The following is a 20,112-nucleotide window of genomic DNA, read 5'->3' as shown; positions in this document are numbered from 1 at the left end:
CATAATTTAAAAGTTATTTAGGGCCTGCCTTCTACCCCCATTTAAGATGTGAGCACTTGCTTAAAGTGAAAGCAAAAGCTCCCTTTCAGAGGAGATAGATCTCCATGCTGTGTATCTGTACATAACTTTAGAGTACATGACAGTGAAAGGACTGTTCACTAATCATTCCTGAATTCACAACTGAGTTATAATCCATTACTGTAGATATATTTACCATTATTCTGTTATGTCCTGTCACCATGTGCTTTTCCTCTTTTACTTTAATATAGCTTACAATAGTTTCATCAGTTCCAAGCATAACACAGATTTATTTTCTTCATCAGGTTTGCAGCAGAGACAAATACATTGTAGTCTAAGTGGCTGGTGCATGTCTTTGTGGAAATGGAAGTGCCATGGCAATTCTGTAGAACTAGACCTTCATAATTATGTCACACTTAATGCAAAATGATTTGGTTAAATGCAGAGGCAGCCTGTACAAATCTTCCAATGACCATAGCTAAATGAAAACAGCAATAGGCTACTAGGATCTTTATTCATTTATGTAATTTTATTCTTGTTCGCTTTTTATATTTATGAACTTTTTCTAGCTGGATGCCGCTTCTAGTTGTCCCCTTTCCCAAGGGCATATCTGCAGGCTCTCTCTTGAGTTACTGGGCAACAACAAAGGAAAGAGGGAGATTTTTTAAAAAAAATACATTCGACTCAACCATGTCTCCAGTATTGACAGCTCTGTTATAGAGCTCCCATGAGGTAAAGCTCTACATTTAGCGAAAGAACTGGCTTTTACATGCTTTTTTTTTTAACAGTTTCTTTTTAAAAATAGCCTTACAATATAGGGAAGAAAGTCACTTTATATAAATGTTTTTATTAAGAATGAACTCACTCCATGGTGAGATTTCTAAGTGAAAAACATTTGGGTGTGTGCCTGCTTGCAAGTCTAAAACTGGTATGCCAAAAGTTTGAGACCCATTCAGCATATTTATACCTGACTTATTCCCATATTTATGACTTTGGCCATAGGAATTAGTTCACAGGAATGAAAACCATAACAAGGTAAGTTTTATCTTGGTACCTTTACCAACACTTTCTCAGTTTTGTCTTGGAAGCAAATCTCAGGACAAAGCCTGGAAAAGCACTCTATCTGCCGTTTGCCAGTTTCCTGGGATTCTTGTTCAGGTGAACCCTGACAAAGGCCTTCTTCTAGAATGACGTATTTTTCCCCTTTGGGGGAAAATAGCTTTGTGAGGGGTGGGATTCCAACTGGAAAAAATGGATGGGGCACAGGGGGAGCTAACACACACATAATGCTACAGCCCCAACTTGATTTGGAGGATGCCACAGATGCTTTTACCTTCAAGACAAAAACCAGACAAAGGAGACCGAATCATGGATTTCCCAATGTCATGTTTACTTTGGCCCTCAGTTTCATCTTGCATGGTATTCCACAGTGTGAAAGCATGCAGTTTCCAAATAATTGGGGGGGGGGGAGCTTAATTAGTGAAAAGGAAGTTTACAGCAGGGACAGCCAGTTGGCAGCCCATGAACTACATCTGGCCCCCTGCAACTATTTTCTCTGGCTCCCTCCAGCCCTTGCACCACACTGAACTGGCAAGTTGCTGCTTGTCTTCTGGCAAGTGTCCCTCCAACGAGGACATGAGAGTTTTCCTAGGACTGTACACACTTATTGCTGTCATAGAATCATAGAATAGTAGGGTTGGAAGGGGCCTACAAGGCCATCGAGTCCAACTCCCTGCTCAGTGCAGGAATCCAAGTCAGAGCATCCCTGACAGATGGCTGTCCAGCCTCGTCTTGAATGCCTCCAGTGTGGAAGAGCCCACTACCTCCCTAGGTAATTGGTTCCATTGTCGTATTGATCTAACAGTCAGGACGTTTTTCCTGAGGTTCAGCCGGAATCTGGCTTCCTGTCACTTGAGCCGATTATTCCATGTCCTGCACTCTGGGATGATCGAGAAGAGATCCTGGCCTTCCTCTCTGTGACAACCTTTCAAGTACTTGAACAGCGCTATCATATCTCCCCTCAGTCTTCTCTTCTCAAGGCTAAACATGCCCAGTTCTTTCAGTCTCTCTTCACAGAGCTTTGTTTCCAGTCCCCTGATCATCTTTGTTGCCCTCCTCTGAACCCTCTCCAGTTTGTCTGCATCCTTCTTCAAGTGTGGTGCTCAGAACTGGACACAGTACTCCAGATGAGGCCGAACCAGTGCTGAGTAGAGGGGAGCTAGTACTTCCTGGGATTGGGAAGCTATGCTGCCATTAATGTAGCCCAAAAGAGCATTGGCCTTTTTTGCAGCCACATCACATTGTTGGCTCATATTCAGCTTGTGATCGACAACAATTCCAAGATCCTTCTCGCTTGTCGTGTTGTTGAGCCACGTATCCCCCATCTTGTAACTGTGCATTTGGTTTCTTTTTCCTAGGTGTAGAACTTGGCATTTATCTCTATGAAATGTCGTTCTGTTGTTTTCTACCCAGCACTCCAGTCTATCCAGATCACTTTGAATTATGTTTTTGTCTTCCAAAGTATTAGCTATCCCGCCCAATTTTATGTCATCTGCAAATTTGATCAGCATTCCCTGCACCTCCTCCTCCAAGTCAATCATAAAAATGTGGAAGAGCACTAGGCCCAGGACTGAGCCCTGTGGTACCCCACTCGTTACCTCTCCCCAGTTTGAGAAGGTCCCATTGATAAGCACTCTTTTACTCCGATTCTGTAGCCAACGGTGGATCCACCGGATTGTTGTTTCATGTAGCCCACTTTGAGCTAGTTTGCTCATCAGGATATCATGGGGCACCTTGTCGAAAGCTTTGCTGAAGTCGAGGTATATGATATCTACAGCATTCCCACGGTCCACAAGGGAGGTGACTTGATCAAAAAATGAGATCAGATTCATCTGGCAAGACTTGTTCTTGACAAATCCATGTTGGCTTCGAGTAATCGCTGCTTTGTTTTCAAGGTGCCTACAGATGGATTGCTTTATCATCTGCTCCAGAATTTTCCCAGGGATTGATGTCAGACTGACTGGTCTGTAGTTCCCAGGTTCCTCCTTTTTACCCTTTTTGAAGATAGGGACAACATTAGCCCTCCTCCAGTCATCTGGCACTTCCCCCGTCCTCCATGATTTCTCAAAGAGAATAGACGGCGGTTCTGAGAGTTCTTCTGCCAGTTCCTTTATTACTCTAGGATGCAGTTCATCTGGCCCTGGAGATTTGAACTCATTCCAAGTCATTAGGTGTTCCTTGACCATATGCCTATCGATCTCAAGCTGCAATCCTGCCCCTTCAGCCTGTACTTCGCCTTTGCCAGGAGGGTCATAGACCCTCTTTTGGGAGAAGACTGAGCCAAAGTAGCAGTTGAGCACCTCTGCCTTTTCTTTGTCATCTGTTATCATTTTGCCATCCTTATTTAATAGCTGAACAACCATTTCTTTCCTCTGTCTTTTACTATGCATGTAGCTGAAGAAAGCCTTTGTGTTGTTTTTAGCATCCCTCGCTAACCTCAGCTCGTTCTCAGCTTTAGCCTTCCTGACGCCATCCCTGAAATTCTGTGCTACCTGCCTGTACTCTTCCTTTGTTACCTGGCCTTCTTTCCACTTCCTATATGTGTCCTTTTTTGTTTTTAGGTCATCTCTAAGCTTTTTGTGAAGCCACATTGGCTTCTTCTGTTGTCTTCCACCTTTTCTTCTTGTTGGAATTGTTTGTAATTGTGCCTTGAGAATTTCCTTTTTTAAAAGCTCCCAGCCATCTTAGACTCCTTTTCTCGTTAGCGTCGCTTGCCATGGGACCTTATTGATCATTGTTCTGAGTTTATTAAAATCAGCTTTCCTAAAATCCAGGGTACGCGTTTGACTAACACTCAGCTTTGCTTCCATTAGAACCAAGAACTCAAGTACAACATGGTCGCTTTCCCCCGGAGTTCCTGTAACTGCTACTTTACCCACTAAGTCATCTCTGTTGGTTAGGATCAAGTCAAGGATAGCCGATCCTCTAGTTCCTTCCTCTACTTTCTGTAGGAGGAATTTATCCACCACACAAGTCAGGAATTTCCTGGAGGGGCCATGTTTCGCGGAATTTGTCTCCCAACAAATATCGGGGAAATTGAAGTCCCCCATTACTACTACATCATGCTTCCTTAAAACATTGGCTATTTGCTTTTCAAACGTTTCATCCTCGTCTTCTCCTTGATTGGGTGGCCGGTAGTAGACTCCGACCATCAGGTTCCTTTTATTCTTTGCTCCATTTATTTTGATCCAGATGCTCTCAATGGGGCTACCAAGCTCATCCTCCTGTATTTCTGTGCAGAAATATGTATTTTTCACATATAGTGCAACCCCACCTCCCTTTCTGTTCCTCCTGTTCTTTTTGAACAAGTTATATCCTTCAATTGCTGTATTCCAGTCATGAGAGTCATCCCATCAAGTCTCAGTTATACCTATCAAGTCATAATTTCCCTCCTGTATTAAGAGTTCAAGTTTGTTCTGTTTGTTTCCCATATTCTGGGCATTAGTATATAGACATCAAAGACCATGTGCTTCATAGTCTGGCTTTCTTCCTACATGTGTCTGAAGACTATTATTGGGCGCTATCAGAGCTGTTCTCTCCGTTGTAGTCCATGAGCCTTCGTCCATTGTTACCCCCAACTTTACATCTCCCTTTTCCGTAGGATTCAGTTTAAAGCCCTCCTGATGAAGTTCTTCATACTGTGGCCAAACACATTCTTCCCATCCTTTGTGAGGTGCAACCCGTCCCTTGCCAACAGCCCATCTTCCAGGAAGTATAGCCCGTGGTCCCAGAATCCAAATCTCTCTTGTCAGCACCACCTTTGTAGCCAGTCATTCACCTGGAGTATTTTTCATTCCCTTTCTATCCCTCTTCTAATTACTGGAAGAATGGATGAGAAAACTATCTGGGCCCCAAAGTTCTTGAGTTTCCTTCCCAAAGCTTCAAAGTCTGATATGATTTCTTCATAGCTCCGCTGGGCGGTATCATTTGTTCCCACATGGATGAGAAGAAAGGGATACCTGTCAGTGGGCTTTATGAGTGCAGGCAACCTTTCAGTCACGTCTCTAATCCATCCTCTCGGGAGACAACATACCTGGCGAGTCCACGGGTCTTCGCGACATACTTGGGTCTCAATCCCACGCAGCAAGGAGTCTCCCACTACTACCTCTCTTCTCTTCTTCTTCTTGTAGGCCTGGGTTTCATCGCCTCTGTTTGACTGACCTTCAGCCTCTTGCTCACTCTCATGTAGGTTCCCCTATGATTCTTCCTCTGCAGGCTGTCCTCCAGTCTCATCTGCAAGTACCTGGAATCGGTTCCACAGCTCCACTGCTTCCACTGGTGCAGAGTGACGTCTAGTTCTTCTTCTCCTAACTGTCACCCTTTTCCAAGGAGTATCCTCTACTCCATTTTTCTTCTCCTCAGCATTTCCCACTTCTTCCTCATCTTGCTGTTGCTCTTCAAACTTCTGGTCTTCCCTTTGCTGCTGTAGTTCCCCCATTCTGTCCAAGAACTCTTCGTGTTCTCTTATTCCCTGGAGGGTTGACAGTCGCCGCTCCAGTCCACTTACTTTTTCTTCCAGCAGCGTGATCAACTTGCACTTGTTGCAGGTGTAGGCCATGTTGTTCTCAGGCAAGAAAACAAACTTTGCACACACCTTGCAGGGCACCACTGGAGAGTCTTGTCCCTCCATAGCCTCTTTTCCCTTTTTGTGTCTAGCTTTGTGATTGTTCTAGACTAGCCTGTGCCTGCTCCTCTACTCACTAGAGGTTAAATTGGTGTGGAAGTGTGTGTTACAAGACAAATACATGGGGGAAAAAGTTAGTTAAAAAAGAAAAAAAAATGTTAGGGGCCTCACCCTTGACCTCCCCTGGCCAACTCCTGTTTGCTCCCCCTGTTTGCTCGCTCTCTGGGAGCTTGCTAGCTTCTGTAGTCCCTGAACCAGCTGAAGCAGCTTGCTCTGCTCTGCTCTGCTCAGCTGGGAGGCGGGAAACAGACTGAAGCTTCCCGCCCACTCAGCTGCTGGGAGTACTCAGGCCACCCCCCCCCCCCAATTCAGTTGGAGCTCTCAGAAGCACCTGGTGAGCTCACAGCCACTCAGAAGGATAAAGGGCAGCCCCCTGGGCTTCCTGCAGCCCACTTACCTCTTAGCCTCTGTCTCCTTTGTCTCTTCTACCACTGCAACTCCCCTGGCCAACTCCTGTTTGCTCCCCCTGGTCGCTTGCTCTCTGGGAGCTCACTTTCTGGGAGCTTGCTTGCTTCTGTGGTCCCTGGACCAGCTGGAGCAGCTTGCTCGGCTCTGCTCTGCTCAGCTGGGAGGTGGGAAACAGACTGACACTTCCTGCCCACTCAGCTGCTGGGAGTACTCAAGCCACACACACCCAATTCAGTTGGAGCTCTCAGGAGCACCTGGTGAGCTCACAGCCACTCAGAAGGATAAAGGGCAGCCTTTATCTGCCCTTTATCTTTGTAGCAACCTTGGGTTGCTACACCAACCCAACACTGTATTTCAAAGTAGTAGAGATATTCATTGTACAAGGGTTCATTTAATGCAAGAAAAAGATTGTTTTACCTCAGAGATTTTGGGTAAGCATGTCTCCTGTGTCCACCCTCCTATGCTGCACTCCCATGACCACACACACCGATTGCCACACCAGCCACAGTTCATGAAGGAAGGCGACAGAAGACATTGGCTGCAGGTACTGAAGTGAGAACACCCTGGTCCACTTAGGGGGATCTTGGTTATCTAGTGGTAGGAAAGTTACACAAACATCATGCATCATTCCAAAAGTGTGTTGGTTAGTAGGCAATTTACATCTGAGATGCCAGTAACACTTTCAAGCTACCTTCATTGACATAGCTGCTAAGGTTTATAGTACCAGAAGGCTCATATTCACTGATGAACATAGAAAGCACAATCCAGCAGGAGGCTCTCCTTTGCAAGTGCAGCTGAAATGAATGAGAGCCTCCCAAGAGATTATATCCCACCAGGATTGGTGCAGGAAAAGCTCCAAGTGAATTGTGCAAAGATCAGCAGTTTGATTACACTCATACAGGATGCTCTACATTTTGTCATACCAAATGTGTAGTAAGGTTGATACTAGATAGCTTACAAACTGAATTGGCTTAATGCCGAGTATGAATGTTTAGGATTACAGCTTGTGTCTGCTAAATGTAGGTAACATCTCGTAACTTCAACCTCCAATTTGTTTACCATCTTGGAAGGATCAATCTGGTGAGAGGGGTGGGTTGGAAGATATGCTTATCTGATCTTCAACCCTAGGTGTGGTGGGGAAAATGTGCCCTCCTTTCCCAGTCCGTCTGGCCAACACCCAGCATTCATACATGAATGTAATATTCTTAAAGTTCCATCCAATAGCATGCAAGTGCATTTCCACTAATGAAACAGGACTGCTCCCCACCAAATGTCCCCCAAATCTGCTCCAGAGAGCCCTCAACCCTCCAGAACAGATTTGGGGGTAGCATGCAGAGGGGCTGAGAAAGCCATTCCGCTGATGGACCAACAGCATTGAATACAACCCTTAAAGACCTGTGTGTGTAAAATCCTATGTGCAGAGACCCAGAAAGCTTGGTCAATATCCAAAATCACATAGTCAATTCCCAAATTGGGGAGAAGTCCTGTTTCATGAGTGGAAATGCACTTGCATGATGTTGGATGGAACTTTAAGAATATTACATTCATGTATGAATGCTGGGTGGTGGTCAGACGGACTGGGAAAGGAGGGCTATACTGTTAATAACATTACACCTACACATGGATGCTTGGTGGCATCAGAGACAGGACAAATGCAACACGTGGACCAGAAGAAAAGGTACACTCTTGCTCCCCACCTTATGTAGAACTGAGCTGCTTAACCGTGCAAACATATCAGCAAATCTCCACCAGAGCACATCAGAAGTGTTAAACATACACACAGAAAAACCTTGTAAAATCTTGACTCACTTCTCTTTCACCTTCAGATTAATTAGCCTTGTAAACAGCAGAAGACATACAGAGGTGGATGAATGAAAGCAGTAGTGATTTACTCATTTCCCAGATAGTGTGCAAGGAAGTGAGTTTAAAATCATGGTGAATTCATTGCCTGTGAAGCTGCTGGTTTAAAAACCTGAATCAGTACCTTCTAAAAATAACAACAACCCTTCAGTTATCATATTTCTGATTACACAAGCCAGCTCCTAGTCCAGTTTTATATGGTTAATGGTCATTTAACCTCCAGGTACTCTCCTACAAGGCAAGAATAATACTAACTTCATAGTCAATTAATTGGTAACTATGATGTTCCTAAAAGGAAGGGGCACAACAGTTATCAAGAACTACTAATTACACTAATATTGCTTAACTTCACTTTAAGCTCCATTTCCAAGCATAAGACATGGCTGATGCCATTTAAGCCTCATACAAATCAACAAAGGCCAGGAAGTGCTGAACACCATTCTTTTACTTAAGTCATTGTGCATTTTTGTTCTCAACAGCTTGCTCTGAAGAAAAAGAAAAGGTGTTGACCCTACATTTGCATTTCCTCCCTTTTGCTGGTTTGTATCACAGTTCTCCTGTTCAAACAATTCTCAATATTCATTGACTTGTTTCCTTAGAGCAAAAACAAACACACAAAACATTTCAGGAAACAAATAACATAAATGAGAGTCTGGAAAGGCCGCAAAGGAAAAATCATTAGAATATCAGAGAGTGCATCAAACAATTTGAACCAACACAGACTAGCAGTCACTGGATAGACCTGATTAAAGACCGAGTCTCTTTAATAATCCAGAATATGAAGTGTAAGAGTGCTTAGTGTTGATTGTAAAAACACTCTTTAGACTTGGATATAATGGGTTAGGGTTGAAGTCCCAGCTCAGCCTCATGAAAACCTGTTGGGTCATCAGTGTGTCAGACTCTTTTAGTCTCATCTCTCCATCTGTAAAACTGAGAAATTAGTGATCTACCTTCACATCTCACTCTGTGAGAGTGAAGAAAACAATGACAAAAACACACTTTAAACAACTGAAGTGTTGCAAAATGGTTGATGATAGGAGCAATCCTTATATCAGGTTGCTTCTGAAAGTGCATATTATCAAGCAAAAAAAAAAAAGGGTTACGAATCATTTACCTTCTTCCCGGTGACCACCAAGACATAACCATCATTGTCTGGTGAATTGTCAATGATAACTTCAGGAGAAACAGGTTGGAAATCTAGGTGGAAATTCACATATGGCATTGTGCGTTCTGAACGAGAAATCACTATCTAAAAAAGAAACATTAAAAACAAATACTTTATATTCATCTTACCCACTGCTCTTGATCTTCAGTTATTGGTCTGCAAACTACTATGCTGTTAGAAATAGATTTCATGTTTCCTCTCTTAATTAAGTGCAGCCACAGGAGGTTGGAGGGGCATTTAAGCTTAGATCCTATACCCACTTACCTGAGAGTAAGCTCCATAGGACACAATGGGACTTACGTGAGTAGATATATCTAGAATTGCATTAGATTACCCTTTTTCTTCTGGGTCATTTTTCTGGCTCATTCCCCATCCTAGCTGTTTTTCAGTCCTTGGCAGGGAGCCTGGTATGTATTTTTCCATCCATAAGATGAAAGTACAGCTGGGGCAATGGGAGATAGCTAATTTGATTGAGAAAATGGCACTGGAGGAAAAGGGATACCCATAGCGCCACTGCTCCAATCAAGTTGGCTGGTTCCCTGCAGCTGCGTTTTATTAAAAAAGAAAATGCTGAGTGATCCCATCCTGAATCTTCTGCATGGGTATCATGTAGTTTGGCTCTCAAATACAAGAAGGACATTGGGCCTTAAAATCCACATGGCATGATTTTAGTAGTGGCAATGCCGTATAATAAATTTATCAAAGGGTATTTTATACAAGCTAAAACTGTAATTCTGTACAACGTTATCTGTGGGTAAGTCATGCTGATTTTAACATTTCATATCATACTCTGGTAGGTTCTAGATTGCATTATTATTACAATGTGCTTTATACAGGGGTTGCCTTTGAATGTTTTTCAAAAGCTCCAGCTAGAGCAGAAAATTGCTGTCAATTAAAAATCCTGATTATTGTCTTTAAAGTCTTAAACAGCTTGGTCCTGTTGCAGAACTTAGAGTCAGAGAGACCACGGAGTGAAAGAAAAAGAGTTTCTTTATTTAACGCGCGGGCTTAAGGCTGGAATCATTTCCAAAGAGCCAAAAGCCCCGATTTACATCAGCACATTGTTTTTATAGATATTGTGACACATAGGAAACGGCTCCTCCTCTCCCTCTCGTGTGGGGTTGCAGTCCTCAACATTTCTTTTCCTAGCACCATTGTTTATAATACAAGAAATGGGTTATAGGGTAGCCATGATAAGCAGAGAACAGAAGAGAACAGCAGAGAACAAGATATACAATTCTATGACCTTAGCCTTTGTTGACAAGATAAGAAATTCCTGTGTCTCGTTATCTTACAAACATATATTTCAGAAAGCAAGAGCTCAGCAAGAACATGAAGCATGAGGCTACTTAGTCTGACCCCCGATATGGCTGCTACAGTCCCAGGATACCCTAGGAAGGCTTTCTCTTGTATAAGCTTCTCCAGGTCTTAAGATATCCAGGAGACGCTCTAATCTGGGTTGCCTCCTATTTGTGAGGTAAAATGAATCTCCCTATGGATACTGGTCAGGCTTTGTCACTAACTGTTCTTTACCAGATAATGAGGACTTAAAAAAAAAAAATCCCAAGTCGTTTAGATACTTATACTGCTGCTTTTAAAGCCCCTCTTGGAATACTGTGTTTTAGGTGTCCAAATCCCAAATGTAAAAATCAAATTGTCTTTGAATTTGTGCATGTTGCTGTGAGCAGTCTCTAAAAAGGCAACTAACAAATTATATATACAAAACAAAGTTTGGGACAAAGGCTACAATCCTATCCACAATTTCCTAGGAGTAAGCCCCAGTGAACTCAATGGGACTCACTTCTGAGTAGACATACATAGGATTGCACATTAAATATATTTTCTACTAAACCGCTACAAAAATAATTTCAACAATGGTTTAGAACAGCCGTCCCCAACCTGGTGCTGTCCAGATGTTTTGGACTACAATTCCTAGCATTTCTGACATTGGGACTGATGAGAGTTGAAGTTCAAAACATTTGGTGGGCACCAGGTTGGGAACGTTTGTTTAGAGAGGATTTCAGATACATATTTTGAAAAGTATATTTTTTAAAAAACTTTTTAACCTGTGTGCAGCTTAGTGTCTACTAGGCTAACCACAACTGGTATGTGAAAGTCTTATTTTTAGATAAATGTTAATTACTGTTACAGTGTGCAATCATGATCTGTTAAAAGTCAACTGTGGCATAGCTGAATTCCACAGATGACAAATTCTGTAATCTCAGTGAAGCCCATTGATGTTACTCTAAAAGCTTTTCAAAAGGCTCCGTTCCTATTCCCACAGGTGTGGAACCCAGCACCCAATGATTTTAGCTTCAGTAGCATGTTTATGGGCATTGGTACAAGCTTGCACTGTGGTCATTGTCTGACAACGCAGAGGAAAAAAATTCAGTCAAGATGCATAATTTTAAGTGGCATGCAACTTAAATATATATTTCAGATGTGTTTTGGTTTTGCGGCCAGGAGAGTGAAAAACAGAAATAAATTGCAAAGCTGCATGAAAAAACAGATTAATGTTGGCATTAGGGAGAGGTAAGTCCACAGCTGCAAATACCTTTATAGTGGATCATTAGCTGTGTTTTCTCTTGAATGCCCACTGCTACAAAATGCCAAGAATGCTTCTATCACTCATTCGGGCTTCCTCTTATTGCCAAATGTTATTTCTTGACTGAGCAACAGCGTTAACCCTTAGAGCACTCCTAGGATGCATCCTTAAAATAATGCCAGAAGCATTTGGTCTTGTTTCCATGGTTCCAGAGAGCTGCCTAGTGCTTCAACAAAGATTCACTTTTGTTGTAGCTGGAATTCATAGCAAATAAACAAGCTTTGCCCTGGCAATACAGACTAAAGAAATTTCTTACTGCTGGTGAAAGGTGCAACTGATACACACTTATCACTCCTATTCTGGGACTTAAGTTGAGGCTGTTGCCACACCTCCTGAAGTGCAATTTATGGGGGGCGTAATGCTCAAAGGGTCTGTAAGCTTTCCTTGAAAATCCTTGATCATTATCACTGACTACTTATCCTGATACTTAAAAGCATCATCTCCTTGAAGGAAACCGTCTTTGTTGTTGTTTTGTACCAACATTCCAAGTGAAACTAGGGCATTTTAATTCTGGTGAATTTCTTGGACTATAAAGCATCCTTATGCCAAGTCCGACTGTTGTTCCATCTAGTGCAGTATTGTCTGCTCTAGCCTTCCCCAACCTGGTGCCCTCCAGATATTTTGGACTGCAACTCCCAGCATTCCTGACCATTGGCCATGTTGGCTGGGGCTGATGGGAGTTGAAGTCTACAACATCTGGAAGGCACCAGGTTGGAGAAGGCTGGTCTACTCTGACAGGCAGTGGTCCTCCATAGTTTCTGGCAGAGGTCTTTCCTAAATCCTGCTGCCTTATACCCTTTTACTGGAGATGCAAAGAATTCAGCATAGGACCATGCACACGCAGTCCATGTGCCCTATCGCTGAGCAATGGGAAGTTCGAGTAGCACTTGGGAGTGGTATGTGACAGACTGATCGGTCTAAAATCATAATCTGTCCTTATTCTTTATTAAGTGATGAGGGATCTGCATCCACGGTCATCTTCTTGCACACGACAAGGGAAATTCAATGGCACTGTAAATGTCCTGTGGTACCATACTGTAGAGTGCTGATCAGCCCACCATAACCCAGTAGAACCTCTTTGAAAAAAGATAAGGGAGGAACTGGCTACTTATCTGATCAATACCTATTCCCTCAACCAGGACATTTTACATTTGGGTTGCATTTGATTGTTACATAGGTGGCCTGTACTTCGTTCCTAGGAGTTCAGGGATAGTACACGGGGGTTCTCACGTGTCTTCCAGCCCAGGTGTTGGTCAGGTCCAGATGTGCTTAGCTTCAGACACACATAAACAGAGTGGAGAGAATGCACTGGAGATCCAAAGTGGTGGCAGCACTGATGTTACAAATAAGACCTTGCCAAATATCCAACTCAGACAGTTCTGGTTGATTCTGTTTTCCAAAATTCTAAAGGCTGGAGTTGGGGCCAAGCAACACATACCAAACTTTCCTGATTAAATGGCTGAATTAGATATATAATGCTGCCACTGCTAACAGATGCGTCCTGACACTAAAATATAATCACAGACAAATCTGTAAGGCTTTCCACAGCAACTCAGAATATTTCAATAATTGCCATCTATAGAGATGGCAAGTACTGAAGACAGAAGATCAAGAGATTAATGTCCCATTTATACTGGAAGTGAATAATCAGCTTGAAGTACATGGCTACCAGATAAATCCTTTCCATCATTTTTTATTACTATCAATTGATTCTAATATACAAACAGAAGTCTTGGCTATCAGTTAAACTACACATAAGTCTGCATATTAAGACTATAATTATTTCAATAAAAATGCATGCAGTAACTTTTTATCACAGTCGGGATCAGCACCGACTATGAGAACTGTGTTATTCTGTATGTATCTCAAGATGCTTTCTACGAAAACAAGAGACTTGCTGGAAACTAAACCAAGTTTTGCCTTGTTATTTTTCCACAGTTCTCTGGCAGGTGTAAGTCATTATCCAGAACAGATATGCCGAAAGCCAGCTTTATTGTATTTCACAGCATTTTCAGCATATCCTTGTAAAAAGGGCACATATGTAGATCTCTTAAAAATACTGTATATCATTATAATCCATTGAATATAATAGATCTACTTTAAAGACCTTAACCTTTTCCATTTGAACAGAACGTTGGAATAAGGAATTCTCTCAAAACAGCCAGTTGGTTCCAACTATTAATTTCCTTTAACTGTTCTCCCCACCGCACACCCCAAACTTATCTGATTGCTCAAGCTCCTTGGAATGAGCTTGACTTTCAGGGAATGACAGTTATCCAAACCAAGTTTGCTACCATTATCTTCATAGTGTAAAGGGCTAAGACCAATCAAATTAATTAAAAGACCTAAACTTTAGCATCTCATAAAATTCAAAGAGGCAATAATTTTATTGACATGCACAAAGCTTGCAATCTAGTCAAGGAATTGTGTAATAATTTAAATGAAGCTATTGCTTCCAGCTGTCTATTTATATAAATTCTTCATTTATATAAACTTTGTTTTGTTTTGATTCTAGCCCTGTTCCCACAAACTAGTTCCTCTTCACAGTCTGTATACCACAGTTCTTGCAGCCCTGATTAGCCCTGATTTCCCCTTACTTTTATGTCTTATATGAAGTCTGGAAAGTTGTCCCACGCTTCCTTGATGACCAAGGGACAATCAGGACAAGAGACAAAGAGAAAACTATTGCTATAACATTTCTGCTCTGGCTGGCTGAAATCACTGAAGGGCTTTCGGTACTGGTTTTGTAGAGCTGAAGTGTTTCAGAAGTAATGAAATGCTAGATTTAGATTAGAATTAGATTTATACGTTGCAGCACATTTGATCTTTGCTGTAGAGGTAATAGGCGCCATGCTGTCCTCCTGCACACCATCTGCTCAGGCTGGAGGGCTACCGCAAAGCCAGCACTTTAGGCATTCAACCTGGCAGCCTTCGCATAAGAAACTACCTTCTTTTTAGGAATACTTCCCACAAACCTCCTCTGTGGTGCCAAGGTCCAATCACGGGCATGGGCAGCTGCTGCTTTTGTGCACCCTTGTTAAAATGCTTCCAGGGGTCAATTTAAAAACTGAACGTACTGAATTTTCTAGGACCAGTAGCATAAAAGGAAACAATGCAGTCTAGCTTGTATAAGAAATAGTACAGAAAAGTTGTAGTCTCAACAATTTCACTGAATAAAATGTTACTGTTTGTACCTTAGGCACAAAAGAATGTCTGGCAATGCTGTGCTTTCCAATTATTAGATATATACCTGGCACAAGGATAGACTGACCTACTGTATATTGCCTTGGATTTGGAAAGCTTAATATTACGTACCCTTACATAGGTGCACAACGGCCAGCAATATAATTCAATTCTGTATTATCAAAGTTCTCAGCAGGTCAAGCACTCAGTCATTCTGAATGTTGTAGAAACATGTAAAAACTGGATTCTGCTGAGAAAACAGAACTGTCTCTTTTCATTGATAAAGTGAGGCAAACCAAAGCAAGTCTATACAGGAGGGATGAAATGTTATACATACTAAAGGCTTCAGAACATACTTCTGCTGTGGTTCTCTCTACAATTCCTGTTGACAGGTATGACCCCATACAATAATGGGCTACTGTTTCCCATTCCTGCAACACTTACTAGTCATGATCTGGTAAGAACAGGTTATGTGTTGCTGGAATGACGTCACTGAACAGGGTATGGTACTTTCTCTGTTCAGTTGCTGGGGGAATTATCTGGGTATGATGCTGCAGTTGGTGGAGAAGTTGCAGAAGTTGTTATGGATTCTGCAGTGGGTGAGTCACAACAGATACATGAAAAGAACTTCAAATGTTGTTGTGGCACTATTGGTCAAGCATAGATGGTGTAGTGGCTAGAGTGCTGGACTGGGAGTCGGGAGATCCAGGTTCTAGTCCCCACTCGGCCACTGAACCTCACTGGGTGACTTTCGGCCAGTCACAGACTCTCAGCCCAACCTACCTCACAGGGTTGTTGTTGTGAGGGTAAAAAATGGAGAGGGGGAGGATTATGTACGTTGCCTTGGGTTCTTTGGAGGAAAAAGGGTGGGATATAAATATAATAAATAAATAAATAAATAAATAAAATAATTCCAATTATGTTTGTTTCATGTCTAGTAGTCCTATTCTTTATGCTGCACAATCCTCCCATAACTCTGTAATATATTTGGGAATTTTGGCAAATTCAGAGATTTCTGAGATTGATAACAGATTATCCACATAAAGTGATAAGAGATCCCTACAGATCTGCTATGAAGCCACAGACGAGCTCCATGTCTGTGCACTGATCCTGTACCTCTCCCCATCCCTTCACCCAGAACACACTAGATTTAGCATGGAAATCCTGGCTTGCATTAAGCCAAGGTTCTCTATTACATCTGAACCAGGGAAATCTAGCTTAGTGTCAGTTAACAAACCAGGTTAATAAGTTAGGATCTGGTTTATGAAGTGAGGAGAGATGTCCAGACATGGCCAATGAGACTACAGCCGGATTTTATTATGGTATTATTTGATAGAGTAACCAATTGAAAATATAATGGTATAATGAAACTCTGGTGCAGGTCAGCATAGCTCCAATCAATTCAATGGACCATACCCAGTTTTCACCCACTGAAAATGCAGCTTTATACCCATAACATTGCTAGTTGTGACAGCATTATTCTTTCTAACTAAACAGCCACTGAGAAATAACCGATTCACTTAGCACCCAACAGCTGTACTTACAGACTTCGTTCCCAGCCACACACCAAAAACAGACACAATACTAAGAGGCAGAAACAGCTGCAAACTGGGGGGGGGGGGTTGGGGTTGAAAACTTGCAGAGAGCTTGTCGTACAGCCTAGGGAGGAAGTAAACCCTTTTTTCCCCTCTTTCTCATGCATGGCAGCTGTCTTAGTAAAAATTATTAGCAGTCCTGTTTTGTAACAGAAACTCAATAATATTTAATGAACGCTGAAGTCAAGGATATTCAGGGACTAACACAAAGTTTAATACTTTTGATATAGCCAAAACAATGATGTGTGTGACCGGACTTCAAGTGCTCCAATAGGGCAAAGTGTATTCCCTCTTCCCCATACATTACCATTACTCACTTAAAAAGAAAAGAAAAGACTGCAATCTGTGCTCTAAAGACTAAACCTATTTCCAAGTCTAATACTTAATTGCCTGCTGCAGTTGGTGTAGAGTTTATCATCCTTCTCTTTCCAGTTGATAAAGAAGTTTGATCTTCAAACTAAAACAGAGGGTAGTAATTGAAAAGGATACTTTTTCAGTAGCTCAGTATGTGTTACATAACCACATACAAGTCTTAGAGACCAAGATAGTTTTCCCTAATTTTTGCTCTTAGAAAAACAAGAACCAGAATCCAAATTACCTTCTCTTGTTTCAAATAGACACACTCATCTTTGTTTGATCTACCTGATCTTATTGAGACCCCTGTGGGTAAGTAATATTCACTGGAATTGTGGCCAAAGCCACTTATTCTGACATGGTCTGATTGACTTCTCATGATTGCATACTATTTAATTTTCTACAAGAATACTGGGGGTGGTGGGAGGGGGGGTGTAAAGGAAAAGCGTTCTATATACTCTGTTGGAGTAAACATAGTGTAAATTAAGAGTCTACGTGTTTTTGGAGCATTGTTGTGGCCCAATGGGCTGGCAAAGGTTTGAGTAACCAGTAAACCATATGCTATTTGGACTACTCATAATAAAATGACCGCCAACTTTAAAGTGGCTCAAGACCATTGTTCCTTACTTATTTCCTGCTGCTATACACCGATGGTACAATACAACTGCTAGCCTCTTTCCTAGCAGGACTCTCAAGCATTTCAGCAGTTGCATGACATGCAGAAATTCTGCCAGTGAAGCTTTTCCTAGTATGTAGATACTATAATGTCCTGCCTGGTCCTTGCGGTCCTCAGGAGGAGCACTTCTGGCAGTTCCGTAGGCAAACCTCAGGAGTACGTGTAACAGAGCTTTTAGTGTTGTTGCACCTACCCTCCTGAATGAGCTCCCTATTCATTTTAGACAGCTGCCTTCAGTTTTGATCTTTAGATGTCCGCTTAAGGCACACCTCTTCCTGCAGGCTTTCCCTGAGGTGTGACCCAGCCAGTATAATTTTATTACTGACTAGTGATTATTTTATTGTATTTTTATTGTTATATTATTAACTGCTTTGATAGTTTACTGGAAAGCAGTATATACATCTGTATAAATAAGTAAATAGAAATAAATAATATTACTGGCAGAATTTCCACTTGTCGTGCAATTGTTAAAAGGCCTGGGAGCCCCGGTAGGAAAGGCGTTGGCAGTGTTACTGCCCAATCAAGTAAACCACTAGAATGTAGATGTAGAACATCTGGATACGCTGGTAGTCACTCTATTGACCTCAACAAATCCTTTCATTACCAGTAGTAGTTATTTGCACAGGGAAGTGTGGGGAAGAAGGAAAATGGTCAGAGAGTAATTTGGGGTCTTCTTTGTGAGTCTGACTCATAAAATACATATGATAAAGGTCACCAAAGCTGATTTGGACTGCAACCCTATGTACACTTACTTGACAGTAAGCCCATTGAACACAGAGAGATTTATTTCTGAGGAAATATGCATAGGTTTGTGCTGCTAGAGTAATCTGTATAAAGTTAAATACTTCTAAGCCCCAATGATTCAAGCACTTCTAAGTCCTAATGAAAGTTAAAACACTATGGTCCATGAATTTTGGCAAGGCTTTGTAGATAAACATTGTGTCCGTCAGTCATTGAGGTTCAGCTCTGCCATTTCCTGTACTACAGAGGCAAAGTGAGTACACTCCTTTGTCCCTGCTATCTACAAAATACAAAATTTCAGAATACTTAGCTTTGACTAGATCATGCCAATCATTCCTAAATTGAGCATTAGGACATTTTATTTGCCTAATTATGCAACTGTTGTGTTATTCCGAAGTTAGGCAATTCCACTGCAAGAAAATTATACATTCTGCTAATGGTATATATCAGATATCACTATACAATTTCCCTTCTCATCTACTATAAATTAGGGAATTTGATAATGAACTCATTTGAAAGTATTTCCCATACAACTACTTGTGCAGTAAAAAGAAAAAAAATCTAATTTAAGTCATCATTGCATTCTGAAAGTGTTTTAATACAAGTATCTTGGAGATATATCATTTCATCCTATCTCCTACCCCTTAAAAATGTATTTCAAGGCAAGCTATATTAAGGGTGGTTTCAGGGATATGTTGTTACTAGGTATTAAAGGCAGGCCATGTGTTCTGTATTGTTGACTGTGTAAGGCCCTAGGACTGCACAAGCAAAAAAAAAAAAAGTGGGGCAGGGGGACGCGACACCACGGGTTATTACAATATGAACTTGAAGATAACTTTGCTCTGTAACTCAATCCAGTTTAATTCAGTGGATGTGAACATTTCTGCTGATGGCACTATGTATTTCAGACAATAGCTTTCCTTTTGATCCCTTGGCTGGCCTTAGAAAAGGAAATGTGCTTTGGAAGTATTGTGTTAGATTCTTTAGCGTTCCATGTGATGGGGGCAAAATGCTGAGTGAAAAGATCTAGCTCAAGACATGAATGAATAATGCAGCCATTATAAAGTAGGAACATCTAACTATTTGTTCGTCTATAGAGGATATAAAAATATTTTATGTTAAGTACAGAAAATTTGCAGGAGACGATGGAGGACCTTACAAGAGATTAATTTTGTTGCTACTATCATTTTACTTGTAGCCAACTCTTTTTCTTTTTCTCACCATTATGCAGAGAGTCTAAAATAGAATTCAAGCTCTTGTAATGACCTAGAGCTTTGCATGTAAGAATCAAGTAGCTAAATACAAGCCTGTGGCTGCCATCATATAATGTTTTAGGAAACAAAGAGACGCTTTAAGAAAGATCAAGACTTAATTTGATGTTTCTTAGGAGATACCGAAGTGGAATGTTCAGATGTATCTTCCACCTTTATTGAGCCAACTAGGACTGAGGCCATTTTCATTCATTTCCTTGTAAAAGGAGAATTATGTCATACGCTATCATTCCATGGTTTATGTGAATTTCCCATTCCTCCCATAAAAGGGATTATTCCGTCCCACTGCTTGAACCCATGAAACAGAACTTTGCCTGGTACAAATCAAACAAATGGCAGGAGTTTTTTGGCACGTCTGAATCAATGGCGCTTATGAAGTTGCAGTTGCACAAGAAGCTGCTTTATGACCCAGACGCGAAGGCAGAAGCACTTGCGACCGAGTGGAGTATATGATGATGTGGGGGATAATAGTACAGGCAGAATAATGTCAGTA

The 20,112-nt window shown here is 41.6% G+C and overlaps 1 protein-coding gene across 2 annotated transcripts in view; it reads right to left on the bottom strand.

Moving 5' to 3' along the window:
* MET (MET proto-oncogene, receptor tyrosine kinase) overlaps positions 1-20,112 on the bottom strand; it is a 133,676-nt gene that overhangs the window by 52,372 nt on the left and 61,192 nt on the right. For both annotated transcript variants that reach the window (XM_084810812.1, XM_084810814.1), the window contains exons 4-5: positions 9,144-9,278; positions 6,587-6,760 (exon numbers count right to left, since the gene is read on the bottom strand). In XM_084810812.1, the coding sequence (XP_084666938.1) occupies positions 6,587-6,760; positions 9,144-9,278 (309 nt within the window). The remainder of the gene's footprint in view (positions 1-6,586; positions 6,761-9,143; positions 9,279-20,112) is intronic.

This window comes from Heloderma suspectum, chromosome 7, assembly GCF_057233095.1.
Source record: "Heloderma suspectum isolate Gila_16-S chromosome 7, 16-S_ref, whole genome shotgun sequence".
NCBI classification, from domain to species: Eukaryota; Metazoa; Chordata; class Lepidosauria; order Squamata; family Helodermatidae; genus Heloderma; species Heloderma suspectum.
Note: the sequence above shows the minus strand (reverse complement) of the source record. Positions and strands in the feature narration are given on the sequence as shown.